The sequence below is a fragment of the Cebidichthys violaceus genome, unplaced genomic scaffold (genome assembly GCF_023349555.1).
Source record: "Cebidichthys violaceus isolate CVI_PGR_0920_01 unplaced genomic scaffold, fCebVio1.0.p SCAF_4, whole genome shotgun sequence".
Taxonomy (NCBI): domain Eukaryota; kingdom Metazoa; phylum Chordata; class Actinopteri; order Perciformes; family Stichaeidae; genus Cebidichthys; species Cebidichthys violaceus.
In genome coordinates this window covers 980,480-995,247 of record NW_027176594.1, presented here as the reverse complement: position 1 = coordinate 995,247, position 14,768 = coordinate 980,480, and the positions used below count along the sequence as shown (strand labels likewise).

The following is a 14,768-nucleotide window of genomic DNA, read 5'->3' as shown; positions in this document are numbered from 1 at the left end:
GGGATCCCTCTAGTGGTCGATCTGTGTCGTTGCACCAGTTGGTGATCTACATGGCTGTCCGTGTCTCAAGGAAGCCTCAGAATCTACGTTACTCAACATTGTTTGATTATGTTAAAAGGACAGGGTACATGATCTCCATGAACCTCCGGGTTACCAACACAATAAGGCCCCCCCCCCCCCCCACCTCTGGTCATCAGCAGAGTGATTAGTGTTGAAAGAGGTGTCACATGACCCGGTATTAGGGCTTAGAGCACGGCACCAGGAGGTCCGGTGGCAACAAGGCTCAACCTGACTGGTGCAGTGAGGGACCATTAGCTCTGAGCAGCCATGGCCGGTAGGACCACGAAACCAGGTGAGTGTGAGTCCGAGTTGTGTTGGGAGGAGTGGGTTCTACGTGCAGCGCAGAGAGGAGAGGAGATCCAGGGGGATGAGGGCTGATCAGAAACCATTTGTCCAGATAATCTCCCGTTATGTGGAAACTTTGTCTCTTATCAGTCGCTGCAAATAAGTCCGTCTCTCTCTCTCTCTTCTGTTTCATTTCAGTTGATGCCGATGAGATTAAGAGGCTAGGAAAGCGATTTAAGAAGCTCGACCTAGACAACTCCGGGTCCCTGAGTGTGGAGGAGTTCATGTCCTTACCCGAGCTCCAACAGAATCCCCTCGTGCAGCGAGTTATCGACATATTCGACACCGACGGAAACGGGGAAGTCGACTTTAAAGGTGATTTTTAAACGGTTTTCCCTCCTCACTCTCACGTGTTTTGTCTTCTTCGATTCAAACAGGATGTGCTATGATGGTCTGCTGTCCCTTTGATCTGGTTTCATGAGTAAATACGAATATGATTGTGTGTTATATGTTATAATATTTGTGTGTTTGAACCGTTGCTGCTGCTGCACTAACAAATCCACAAAGAGACAGAACGACAAGTCTGACATTTTGTGCCAAAATGGGAGCAGTTATAACAACTAGAGCAGCATTATTATACACCGTATTAGTCCGTTTGGAGGATTTTACTTTTATAAAACATTAATAAATAACTTTTTTGGGGGGGTGGCTGATATGGACAAACATCCTCTATCCTTGAATATGTAATTTTTCACAGAATAAAGTGGATTGATTATGTTGACAGTTAGTTTGTGACCAAAATTTCGAGAGAAGAAAGACTTTGGGAATAAGATAAATAAAATTGAAATACTCTTGTACAAGTACCTCAAATGTGTACTTTAGTACATGACAGGAGTACTTGTAGTGTGTGAATGTCAGCCAAGGCGTTATCATTTCTTCTGTACTTTTCCCAACATATGATCAGACTTGTTCTATTATCTACAATTTTAAGAAGTTTGTGTTAAAATCAGTTTCTTCATTTGAAGATTTACAATAATTAATAAGCTATGCTCCATAGAAAGTAAGACTCTTTCATTGGTCAGTGGGTCGTATTGAGCTTTATTTACATAACAACAATCCCTTCATGGCGTGTTTTGGCTTTTGGTCATTTTTGCTATAAATTATATTTATTATCAGTTTTTAACTGATGTCGTTTTTTCTGTCCTTCGGCAGAGTTCATCGAAGGAGTCTCCCAGTTCAGCGTCAAAGGGGACAAGGAGCAGAAATTGCGTTGTAAGTGTCCGACATTCATCACTTTTCATCACATCTCTAATCTTTAATAAACTCAGTTATGTACACGAGAAACTTCTGCCTCAAAAGCTTGATTTGTTCCAGTCAGATGTCTGAGAGGGCTTATATTTCTGAAAGGTCAAAAGCATGATTTTTGTTGTTTTGTACACTTTTCATTGAGAAAATGTTCCACCTCTCAGGCACATAGTTGTATATTTGTGCAGACGAAGGCCAGAAGCACTGAACTTCTCTGTCGGCCTCCTAAAATAATCCCTGACGTCATTCCTCCGTGTCTCCTCTCTTGACACCAGTTGCCTTCAGGATCTACGACATGGACAAAGACGGCTACATATCCAACGGGGAGCTCTTCCAGGTCCTCAAGATGATGGTGGGAAACAACCTGAAGGACACCCAACTCCAACAGATCGTCGACAAAACCATCATCAACGCAGACAAAGACGGGGATGGCAGGATATCCTTCGAGGAGTTCTGTGCGGTGAGTATTATGAAAAAAAAATAATCTGAAGATCTCCAGCAACACTGGCAGTATAAAGCACAACTTGAAGGGCACAACCACATGCGTTTACAATGAATGTATTCTTCGTGCCGCGAGTGTTGCTGGAGTTTTGGCCTTGTCTTGCTGAAAGTGGAAGTGATACGATTAGAGCGCTGAAAGCAGAGCAGTAAGTGTGCCGTGTAACGTGAACTAAGAGTTAAAAGAGGCTAGAGACTCGGAGTGACACCTCCCCCATTAAACAGTTATTTGATTCATCGTTAAAACCAAACCGAGGCCGCGCTCAGACCGACTTGCATGGTAAATGGTATAGTTTGTCATTAAAAACTCATAGTTTAGTAAGTCATATTAAAGTCACAACAATATCATAAAACGTCATAGTGCAGTATGTCATAAATAATGTAATTAAAAAAGTATGTTTGAACAATGTCGGAAAGTCTTAGTATAGTGTGTCATAAAAAGTCATAATATAGTATGTGGAAAAAAAACGTATAAAAAGTCACAATATAGTATGTGGTAATTTTGTTTTATAAAAAGTCCTAATATAGTATGTGGTAATTTTTTTTTGTAAGAAGTCCTAATATAGTATGTGGTAATTTTGTTTTATAAAAAGTCCTAATATAGTATGTGGTTATTTTTTTTTTTAATAAAAAGTCCTAATATAGTATGTGGTCATTTTGTTTTATAAAAAGTCCTAATATAGTATGTGGTAATTTTGTTTTATAAAAAGTCATAATATAGTATGTGATCATTTTGTTTTATAAAAAGTCCTAATATAGTATGTGGTCATTTTGTTTTATAAAAAGTCCTAATATAGTATGTGGTAATTTTGTTTTATAAAAAGTCCTAATATAGTATGTGGTAATTTTTTGGTAATCGCCAAAATGTGAAGGATCCCTCCTCTCGGGATGAACGTCTGCACAACATCTTAGTGAAATTGAATAACAACGTTTGTTGAGATATTAGATGATGATGATGATGATGATGATGATAATGAATGAAACGTCCCTCTCTCTGTCTCCTGCAGGTCGTTGGTGGATTAGACATTCACAAAAAGATGGTGGTGGACGTCTGACAACTTTGCTTTTTTCTTCCTCCATTTACTGAAGATCTGCTTGAAGACATCGTCCAACAAAATGCTCAACGAAAGTATTTTCTCTGTGAAAAATCCTCTCTCCCTCCCTCCCTCCCTCCCCCCCTCCTCCCCTCCCTGAGCCTTCTGAAGCCAAACTTTCACCAAGTATTATTGAACAGGAACTCTCTGTGACTCGTCGCACCCTAAAAGCCGACGGACGGCTTTTTTCTAGCGCAGAGCGACGGTTTCAGTTTGGTGGAGGAAAGCTGGAGTGTGTGCGTGTGCATGTGTCTTTAAGTGTGTATGTGTTCTGTATGTTTTACTGGTTTTTCAAGGTATGTGGGTTTTTTTTTATATTTATTTTGGTGTCATTGTTTTCTTTTTTCTTTTTTTTCTTTTTTTGGAGAATCAAAGGAAGTCTATCTTAAAGAAAGTAAACTTTAGTGGGTGTTAGTTAGCGGTGATGTTACTTGATTTCAGAACAACACAAACACACAGCATGAAGTGCCAACAAGAATCTATCGACATGCAGTTGAATTACAGGTAGAAATCTGTGTCTTTATTTTAGAGATGTAATTGTATTATGGAATGCATTTATCTTGCTGGAGTATTGCATTATGTACACTTAAAGAACAGCTTCACTTTACAGTCATGTTTGGCTACGTTTAGTCAGAAATGAGAGGGACGTTCGGACACTACATGTTTTCTAACGACACACTTTGGCTCTCATGACCGGCGATAATCGTTCGCTTTCTTCTTTTTGTGTTATTAAGCACGACTTAGACGTTTGACACCAACATCGTTTCCAAGTCGGACAAAAAAAAAACTGTAAGTTCGATAACTCCGACGTGACGTGAACGCAGCACACTGCACCCATGTTGAGGAGTAATCTTTCAAAAAAAAAAAATATATATATGTACTTTACATACATGTACTGAAGAAATCTTAATACATGAAACTCTCAGCTTTATGGAATAACACCAGAGTTTTGCCAAGAAAAAAACGGTTTCATATTTTCTGCACATTCAAATAAAAATAAGTAAACGTGCAGAAATTCCGATGTTTCTCATTTAGTAGTTACATGTTTGCGTTTATGAAAATTAGAACCTGTAAAAGCCACCGATAGTTGAGTAACATGCAGGACCCCAAAAGGCTGGAAAGACTCATTTAAGTGACGTAAATCTGTACAAAAAGAAAGAACACGTTCTCGTCTCGACGCCTGTGAGGTTCAGTAAATACCAGACCAGGTTTTGGGGCAGAATGAGCAGAGACACGACTGTAACTGATGGAAAACCCAAACGTAGTAGTGAACTGAATCTGTGTATTTGCAGCTCTTCTGCGTCTTTATACTCTCAACTTTCTTCGGGGAAGAGGATAAAAACCAAATGGCCGTCAAACCGCTCAAAGCTGCTGTACTCGGTATTTAGCTCACTGCCGGCTTTATGGACTGACGCTCTGCAAAAAGACTTTTCTACCTGAAACGACTTGTGATGTGTTTGCATGACGTGTGACCTGATCTCCTCCTCTTCTTCTTCTTCTTCTTCTTCTGCCCGTTGCTCTTTGCATGTAGATCAGATTTTATTAAAAGCTTTTAAAGCTTTCTTAAAGCTCTTTTTTCAAAGCTGGTCTCAAAATTTAATGAAATGAGTGAAATGTCTTGCGAATGCAAATAATCTATTCTGCGCATGCTAGTATATGTATTACTGGTTTGACCACTTGCATATTTGAATTTTTATACAGTTATACAATAAAATCTACAGTTTTTGGTGCATGTTCAATAGTTAGAAATCATTGAGAAAAAAAAATAGCTACTTCAATAGAACCTTAACCCTTGAAAAAAAAAAAAAACTTTATTTAGCCGTAATAGTTTCATAATCTAAACGTGTGGAAATGGTGTCAGGGTTGTGTTATTATCAGATAATGTGTTTCATGGTGAGGATAAGTAATCTTAACATTGTTTGTATTGTATTTCATTAATTTAGCATTTCACAGTTTTGGCTCATTTCATGAAATTCAGTGAGACCGTGTTGTGTTTACATATAAATAATGGTGATAAATAAAACATGAACATTTCAAGCACGTTGATGTTGCCAATAAAGGTTTAAACATGGAGAAAAAAAAACTGTAATCTTAAATGTTTTTTAGTCGCCTGCCACTCGCTCTGTTTTAGGGGAAAAAAAAAACATGTTTCTGTTTTCTTCACTTTCTTTATTATTATTATTATTATTTTGTTTCGTTATTAACAGTTGGTATCCTGCTTGTTTAATTTGAGGTCTGTGCTGAAATGTCTGCTGTTGGTTTAAAGGGATGTTTGTAATGGAGGCAACATGGATTCAGTCTTAGATTTTCACTCCTGTTTTCATCTTTGCTGCGTCACTGAAACTTCATACATGAAAAACTGAGAAATAAACTGTTTGAAAGTTGTTACAGACGCTGTGGAGTTCTCCTCTCTTCATGAATGTTCCAGGGTCTGAAGGTCTAAAGGCTCTCGTCCTTCACTGGTGGCCTGATGCCACAAACACACACTTTATGAGACGTCGAAACATTCTCGACATGCACTACTCAGTTACTACCAGCAGGGGGCAGCGTAAAGCTACATGTTAAACCACATGTGGCGACGCACAAAACACTATGTAGACAAACAAATATTGTAACACGCTGGCTTATAGTTAACATTTTTAAAGGGTTAGTTTTCATCTTACTGTTGTTGTGGAAGAAATGTCAACATCTTTCATATTTCATACGGTTTCATATTTAGGACCACAACATTATTGATTCACCCAGTTGAAGCGTCGGATCGCCTGATGTTCCAGGCCTTATTAAAAGTCTCATTCATTTCATTCAGGTTTTAAAACATGTCTATAAATATATATATATATTATGGCTAAAACGTCTACAGAAACGATGTGTCGTCATGTATCATGTTTATTTTTTAATTTATAACGTACTATACTATGACTTTTTCATTACTTTTGATAACTGATACTATACTAAAACTTAAAAAAAAAAGTACTGACTTTAATGACTTATTGCTTTTTTAGACATTCTATACTGTGACATTTTTAATGACATTTCTATGACATACTATGACTATTTTATGACATAATATAATATGACTATTAAAAACAATGTAACATACTTTACTATGATTTTTCGATGAATATGCTTTGACAAACTACTAGGACATCTGTAAAGACATCTGTATCACTTTTTTTTCCTATAGTACTATACTACAGTATACTATGAGTTTTTGATGTTTTTTTATTAATATACTATACTATGACATTCTAATGACACTATACTATGACTTTTTTAAAGACTTTTTTACTTTAGTTTTACTGTGATTTTTTTTACATTTACGTTGACTTTTTTATGAGAAACTGTAAGTTGACTTTTTTAATTACAAACTATCATATTACACATTCATACTGACTTTTTTTATCAATTTCTTTTGTAAAATACAATACAATACATTTTTGTGTAATTTTCTATGACATACTCTAATGTGACTTTATGACGTTTTACATATACTATACTATAACATGATACACTATGAACAGCTGTGCTGTAGAATGGCTTCTTTTATTACATACCATACTATGAATATATATGAGACTATCATGACATACTATACTATGCCTTTCTTGTGACATATCACTATGTTGCTACATTACATATCAGATATTTTTGCCCATACGTAGTAATAATTATTATCTTTGTTCTTGTTCTAGCTGTATGGATATTTACAAGATATCTTCCTCAACGCTCAACATACTCAGCCAATAAAGCTGACTCTGAAATAGGTTCACCATACTTTCTGTGTAATATAATGTGGTGTATTATATCCTGCCACAACAACCCAAAAATATACTTTAATCAGAATGTACATGATAACTTCTGAACTCTCCTGGATGATGATTATTTTGGGACGACAAACCCTGAAAATCCTTCTTTAAATGACCCTGAATCAATTAAAAACACCGTTTTATCTCTTGGAATTAAAATGCAGAAGCATTTAGATGCTCCTTGGCGTCTGCTTGCACTCTTTAAATGGAGCTGTACTCATTTGTTGAGCTGCTGTTTGTTCGTCTGGTGACGTTGGCGCATCGAGGACGTCAGAAAAGGTCTTTAAAGTGAAACCTGTGCCGCTCTTTATCAGTGTGGATGTCGTCTGTAGAAGCTGGACGCACACCAACCTGTCCTCTCACCTGTCACTGTCCTCTGGGACTGTCCAGGGAATGATTAATGGAGGGGGGGGGGGGGGTCATCCAGAGTTCAGGGTACCTCTCAGGTAACTTCATTTCACCTGCAGGTTAGTGTCGACTGCAGCCGGTAAAAGGATCTGACTCAAACACTTTCAGCCATGTTGTTGTAGGCATCAAATAACACACACACACACACACACACACACACACACACACACACACACACACACACACACACACACACACACAGTGTGTGTGTGTGTGTGTGCATTTAGCTAATAATATAGCCTTGAGATCCATTTTTCAAAATGTGGCTGTTTTCTAAACAGTGATTCTATTAAAGCTGCATTAAATCCCGTTTGGACACTAGGGGGCAGGAGACACTTGTCCGTATTTTTCAAACTTTAAGTACTTTACTTGAGTCTTTCCTTCCCTTGTTACTTTCTCCTTCTCCGTTACTATATTTATTTTTAGTGAATTTATAACTATTTATTATTTCAGATAAATACATATTGAAAATAATGTTTTTTGAATTATTCAAAATGAGTTCCACCACAACTACAGTAAAATCCTGATTTTACATTAACGCACGATTAAAAATCGAATGTAATAATACGTATATAATAGTATAACAGTCACAGTGACGTTACTTTAAAGTACATTTTCCTAAGTTATATTTTCAATGTAGGACCTGAAACAGAGTACTTTTTACTGGTATTTGTACTTTTGATGAAGTAAAGGATGCGAGTTCTTCCTCCAGCATCGTCAACCATCCATCAGATGAAGAGACGATTTGGCGCAAAGTTAGAGTTCAACTTGCTCAACTAGCTTTGCGTTGCAGCTAAACCACGGCGACTAGATCGATTAACATTATGACGATGCAGGTTATTAAAAATGATTTGGATTCATTCAGATCTCTAAACTAGCTGATTCTTGCTGTGTTTGTTTGCAATCTGATTTATTAAACCTTTCAGTCCGTCACAGCTGATGTCTCTGTTGTAATTTAAAATACGACTCGGCAAAGAGAAACTTCAGAGACATGTCCTTTACGGATGGAGTGGAGTGAATCCTGGAGAACAGGTTCGGGACAAAAGGCAGCGTGATTAACCCGAGGCGCGCGTTACATGTGTGCGCCTGTGATTTCGCGGCAGCGCGCTGGACTACAGTTACACACCTGTCTGCTGATAGCGAGGCTCGGCTTACCTGCCGGGACGCTGTATCTGCTCCATCAGACAGCTGCCAGACTGGTAATGAAGAGAGCTGACGGGCCCGACCGGACCACCTGACCGCACGGGGACACAGGTGAACCGACCCCCCCCATCCAGGCTGATCTACAGGTGACGCTGAATATACAGCATCAACTTTTATTGAAACATATTCAATCTGTGTTGTTCATAAATGCCTCCTATTGTATTTATTTATCTATAAGTCATTACTCCAGTACTCTTTTGACTGTACTTGTATGTTACTTCAGTATTTCTATTTTATTGTATGCTCTTTTGTACTTCTACTACACTACATTTCAGAAGGAAACATTGTACTTTTTACCCCTCTACATATATTTTCCGGTTATTATAAAGATAATGATGAGATATATGTTGAGATTATACAATGATCCGTTGTTATACTACAAATAGTTCAATTAGCTCCATGAACTACAACATTAGAGTACAATAGTAATGTAAAATACAACACTAACAGGGGCGTTCTACTTTTGATACTGTGTACTTTCACTTGAGTAGGATTTTAAATACAGGGCTTTTACTTGAAACAGTTGCAGGTGGTGAAAATACAAACAAATACTATCTGTTCCTTTAATCACGCACGCGACGGACTGCTCGGTTCTCTTTGGAAGCTACAACTTGGACGGACGAGTTGGCAAAGAGGACTTGAATGCAGCACACTGTAAAAAGATGCTAAGCTGTCAATTCGTTACCAGTTTGTGTTTCAAACCCGTCACATCGGCACATTCATGTCTGTTTAATAATAATAATAATAATAATAATAATAAAAAGGGTCTGACCTGAACAGAACTGATGCTCTTCACGGTGTCTCTGTGGATCACATTAATAATAATAATAATAAAAACCAACCAAAGATGAAATCAACAATAAAACTTTTATTGGTGAAACACTAAAGTGCTTCACAGAAAATAAAGTGAATAAACTAGAAGAAGAGACGGGTTAGAAAAGTGACTCATGTGTTCATGATAAAAAATAAAATAAATAAATTTGACTATAAGAATGTCTTACATGAGCCGTTCAGTATGTGGTTAGCCTAGCTTAGCACAAAGACTGCAAGCAGGGGGAAACTGCTAGCATGAAGTGAACTTCATTCTATCTATAGACAGATTCATTAATGTGCAGAAAAAGAGCTTGGTTCCAAATGTCTGGGGAAAAAGGTGATACTTTTAAATATAAATATTACAAATTAAGAGCCAAAGCTGGTACTTTTTAAATGACAAGTAACTTCAGATTGCAGTTGATTATCAGCATTAGAAATATACTTCACAGCTGTTGTAATAAAATCTGTCCTTAAAAAGGAAAAAAGTTCAACTCAATCGCTTTTCTTATCACGAGTTCGACGCCAATCTGGTGTTGAGTGAGTACAGATCTGGAGTCAGGACGTGGTTAGCCTAGCTTAGCTTAAAGAATGGAAGCAGGGGGAAACTGCTAGCCTCGCCTCCGTGAGCTTTTGAGGTGTTTCTAGAATTTTAGACAGAGCCGTGCTAGCTGTTTCCCTCCGCTTACAGTCTTTACGCTAAGCTAGGCTAAGCACGTCCTGACTCCAGATCTGTACTTGTCCCACACACACACACACACACACACACACACACACACACACACACACACACACACACACACACACACACACACACACACACAATTCGTAGAACTATTCCTGTAAAGACGCAAAAGGATAATAGATTATGAGAACAAAAAACGATTAAAAATAAATCTGAGAGATTAGAAATACGACATAAGCATCAAATTACAGCACGTGTACAGTATCATTTTGATAGATTTGTACGAGAAAAGTTGGAGAAACATCTGATAAAATCATCAGAAATGTATTGTGCTAACAAACAGAGCTAACGGCTAACGGCTAACAGCAGCGCTGAACAGGCGGAGCTCCGCCAGCAGTTCAGCAGTCCGTTTAACTCTCCAGGCAGGTGAGGCGAGACAGGTTTGTGAGGCGAGACAGGGCCGGCTCGTCTCCGTCAGGTGGCAGCTCGGAGGTTCTGGGCGGCCTGCAGGCGCTGTCGTCTTCTCTCCATCGCCTGCTGCTTCTTCTGCTCGATCTCTGCTGCCGAACACGGAGCCACAACTGCAGAACAACACAAAAACAAAAACACGACTGGATGACCAACATTTGAGCCGGTTCCCTTTAGGATGATCAATACTGAACTCAGAGCGCACCTGTTGCCTCCTCACGGCTCTCAACATGGCGACTAAAAGCGCTAACAGCGCAAACAATGGCAACAGTGCCGACAGAGCTAACACCAACAACAGGAATTTGTGGGAGTTAATGAGGTGAATAACATGAAAATAGACAGTAGGTGTTGTGATGGTGGAACGGTCTCTGTCGTTATCTGTGCTGTCCATGACGCCTGACTCTGCTGTGACATCACAGACCGCTGAAGCAGGACCCGTCCTCTTACCTGTGCCGGTCACTGTAGAAACCGGCTTGTTCGGCTTCCTGAAGGTGAACTGGTCTTTGCCGGGGTTTCCCCGCGGTGCTGACTGGACCCGGCTGCTCCCCTGCGTCCACGTCGGGCCGATGGCGGAGCCCGAAGTGTTTTCCGCTTGTGTGTATCTGAAGGAATCCGTCATCCGTAGACCTGCAGCGACGGTCAACGAACCTCCAGCTGGTCTTCCTGAAGCTCGGGGAAGAAGACCTGTTGGCAGCTGGTTCCTGTTGGACAGCGGCGAAGACGCTCTCTGGTTTGACATGTGACCCCCGGGAGGAGTCCGCATGGCGGACACATTCTCCGCGCCGTGGAGCCGGTTCTCCACGTCTTCGCACATTTCACACAGCAGGTCGTCGTCGGCCGGGTCGTCCCAAACCGGGTCAGACGAGAAGAACGAGGACGGGTCCTCGGGGACAGCGGGCGCCTCGGTCGCAGGTTTTACTGGAAAGCTTGGAGCGGTTTTTGGAGCTGAAGTGTTCGCGTTGTATTTGGAAACAGAAGTCCTTTGATGAAACGGTGGTTTCTGTGGATCGGACTTCGCCGGGTTTGATGTTTGCCCGGTACGCCGAGATCCCGCCTCAACTAACCCACTGTGACCAGAAGGAAACCTGCCCTGCTGAGAGTCTCTGCCTGCTGCTTCTGAGCTGTAATCCACCCTCGAGTTTGTCCGTGTGTCCGTCTGGATTCTTGTGAAAGAAAAACTCGGATTAGAGTCCAGTCTGAACGTGGTTCTTTGTCTCACGTTGTCCTTTTCCCCTTGAGAAACAGCAGACCGGACGACTACGTTCGCTGGACTGTCCCTGCGATCTTCTATATGACCGGGTGGTTTCTGGGTTGAGCAGCGCTGCGGAGCGGTGAACTTCTGTGGATTTTGCGTCATCTCCAACACCAACGAGTCGTTCAGCAAGTCATCGTTTTCCCAGTCATCCTCAAACTCGTCGTTTGCTGAAGCCACTTTAGCGTTCGTCGCCGAGACACCAGAAGCGGGACCGCGTGAGGAAGCGGGCGGTTTCCCAGAAGCCTCTCTGGAAGCAGGTTTAACTTGTGACGGCGGAGCTGACGAAACCTGACTCAGATTTCCGCTCAAATGTTGGGTCGGCCCGTCAAACAGGAAATCCAAATCGTCGTCCATGTGTTGATCCGGGGGGAGCCGCTCGTCCGCCTTCACGGCCGGTTGACGATTCACGGGAAGCGACGGCGAAACGTCGTTCTCCAAATCCAAGATGTCCTCCGACGGGAGCTCCAGACTCCGCCGGTGCAGGTTCTCCACGTCTTCTTCATCCTGACGAAACATGTTGAAGTCGAACTGTTTGGCGAGCTTCAGCAGGTCGTCCACTCCGTTTGGCCTGTGGAGAAACCGAACCATTGGTTTACTGTGACGATGACACGGAGCTATGTTCTGTCGTCTCTGTCGGCACTGTTAGCTGCTAACCGCCGGCTCAGCCGACGTCCTTTTGGAAGCCGTGTGATGGCAATCCCTACATCTCAAACATGTTGTGAATTTAGCACCTTTTAAACCTTGAAAATGTAACAGAAGGAAACTCTCATTCTTGTTTTACGAATGTTTGAAGACATTTCTTATTGACGCCATATTCAGCCTGTATGCTTCTAATGAGAGGATGAAGATGAAGATGAAGATGAAGCTACGGCCCGAGAGGAAACAGACTGGCGTTCGTTGCCTCTTCTGAACCTACCGCGGGGATTTCTTCCTGGGTTTGGGAACTGGAACATCGGGGGTGCAGGGAATGCCGGCGCTGTCTCCGATCCACTGCTGTAAAGTGGGCTCTACGACCGTCGGCCTGCCATGCTTCAGAGACACAACAACAGCACAACAAACTCTGAATAAATGCAGCTTATTGACAGTGAAGACACTATGAACCCTTTTTACAAAGTATGTCCAACAATAGAAATGTTCTTGGTGGGGGGGGGGGGGATCTTTAATCCCACCAGCCGTGTCACTGACCTTCGGAGCGATCCTGCTGACTATTTCTGAGATGTCCACAACTCCAGGAGGCTTCTGTTTCTTGCCTCTTTTTCCTGCAGAAGACAAAAAGAGTGACCACGCAGCTCTGGATTGGAAACATCAAACGTTTGCCTTTCCTGTTTCCTCAAGGAAACAGGAAATCAAAATGATGGCTGACTGATTAACCCGTTAAGTATCCACATCGCAGTCGCAGAGGCTCGAGGTTTACCGAGTCTGTTGGGCGAGGGCGAGGTGGCGTCCCAGATGATGTCCTGCTGAAAGTCACAGTCGTTGTTTGGAGACTCGACACTGAAACCGCCGCCGGCTCTGGATCTGGGTCTGTGGATCCTGGTCGGGGTCTTAAATTCTGCAGGAGAAGAAACGCAACAAAAAAAGAGAGGTCGGTGAGGATTCGGTGTCTTGCTCAAGGACACTTCAGCAGGACACTGTGAAGTGTCCATTCAGAATACTGCAGTCTATACACTGATGGGTGATCATTTAGTGAAATGAATACATGAGCAGATTTGCGAATGACTGGACACAAACTGTAACTGCTTCTTAGTTTAATATGTTCTGGTCTTACTGTTAAAAAGTCTGGAAACCGTATTTTATTATTGTTTTTGTTGCTATTTTTCTATATTCTAATTTATTTATTTGTTTCATTATTATAAAATAATAATGACTTTTTTTTTGTTTGTCTGACTAACCTCATTTTTGTATATATGTATCATGTTATGTTTAATCGAATACAATTTGCTACACTATATTTCACACGGCTTTCCACTGCCACGTGACACTTGTTTTGCTCGAAACACGGAAATAAAGAGTCAAATTATTAGAGTTCATGTTTTACAGTCATGACTGTAAATGTGGTGAATCGTGTTATATGCCGAATTGAAGACTGACACCGTTGCTTTGTAAACAATGCATTTAGTCATGTTGTGTGACGCAAGTTATCGCTCGCATATACAATAAGACCTAAAATAGCGGAATATTTCCGTGTAGTCTGGCGGGACGTCGTCGGGCCTTGTAACGTTACCCTTTGGAGAGTCCACATCCTCCGCTGTCTGTGTCGGCTGAGTCTGCCTGAAGCTTCTCCTCAGTCGGTTTGGTTTTGATGGGGCCGTGTGCAGCGCTGAGTCCGTCAGACCGACCGGAGAGTCAACCATTCTGCGGCTCCGGTTCATGGTTTACCAGTACCGGTACCGGTACCGGTGTGTGTCGGTCGACTTGCTTGCGGATTAACGCTGAGTTGTACTTTGTTTATTTACAGTTTATTTTGTAGTAAATTCGGCCATTCGGCAGTGTTTTTGAACATCCCGCCATCTTGTCTTTCCCAGGGTTCCTTTCGAGGGTGCGTTCATGAGCAACAAAGCTGCTCGGATATTCCGCACACACACCAGTAGTCTAGCCGTGGTTTATTTTTAACATTAAAAAGTTGTTGACAGTTAAACAGTTGTATCAATTAATCAAATAACAAATTAATCAATATCAGCGGTGGAATGTAACAGAGTACATTTACTATAAGCTACTTAAGTACACATTCAAGGTACTTGAGGTCTACTTTACATGAATATTTCCATTTTATACTACTTTATACTTCAACTCCACTACATTTACTTGATTATTTAAGTTATTTTGCAGATTGAGATTATTAATATAAAATATAAATCAACTACATCCTGCTATAGGATATAATTATCGGT

The 14,768-nt window shown here is 40.9% G+C and overlaps 2 protein-coding genes across 2 annotated transcripts in view; one reads left to right on the top strand and one right to left on the bottom strand.

Annotated features, from left to right (window-relative positions):
- ppp3r1b (protein phosphatase 3 (formerly 2B), regulatory s1ubunit B, alpha isoform, b) overlaps window positions 1-5,626 on the top strand; it is a 28,719-nt gene extending 23,093 nt beyond the window's left edge. The window contains exons 3-6 of the mRNA XM_068726567.1: window positions 544-720; window positions 1,558-1,617; window positions 1,926-2,110; window positions 3,156-5,626. Of these exons, the coding sequence (XP_068582668.1) occupies window positions 544-720; window positions 1,558-1,617; window positions 1,926-2,110; window positions 3,156-3,203 (470 nt within the window). The 3' untranslated portion in view covers window positions 3,204-5,626. The remainder of the gene's footprint in view (window positions 1-543; window positions 721-1,557; window positions 1,618-1,925; window positions 2,111-3,155) is intronic.
- A 3,945-nt stretch (window positions 5,627-9,571) lies between these two features.
- Window positions 9,572-14,567, bottom strand: etaa1a (ETAA1 activator of ATR kinase a). Its single transcript, XM_068726545.1, has 6 exons — window positions 14,102-14,567; window positions 13,292-13,429; window positions 13,063-13,136; window positions 12,794-12,906; window positions 11,070-12,445; window positions 9,572-10,735 (listed from the first exon to the last, which is right to left on the bottom strand). Exons 1-6 carry the CDS (start codon window positions 14,247-14,249, stop codon window positions 10,629-10,631), a joined length of 1,956 nt encoding a protein of 651 aa, XP_068582646.1. The 5' UTR covers window positions 14,250-14,567; the 3' UTR covers window positions 9,572-10,628.
- Between the last annotated feature and the right edge of the window lie 201 nt (window positions 14,568-14,768).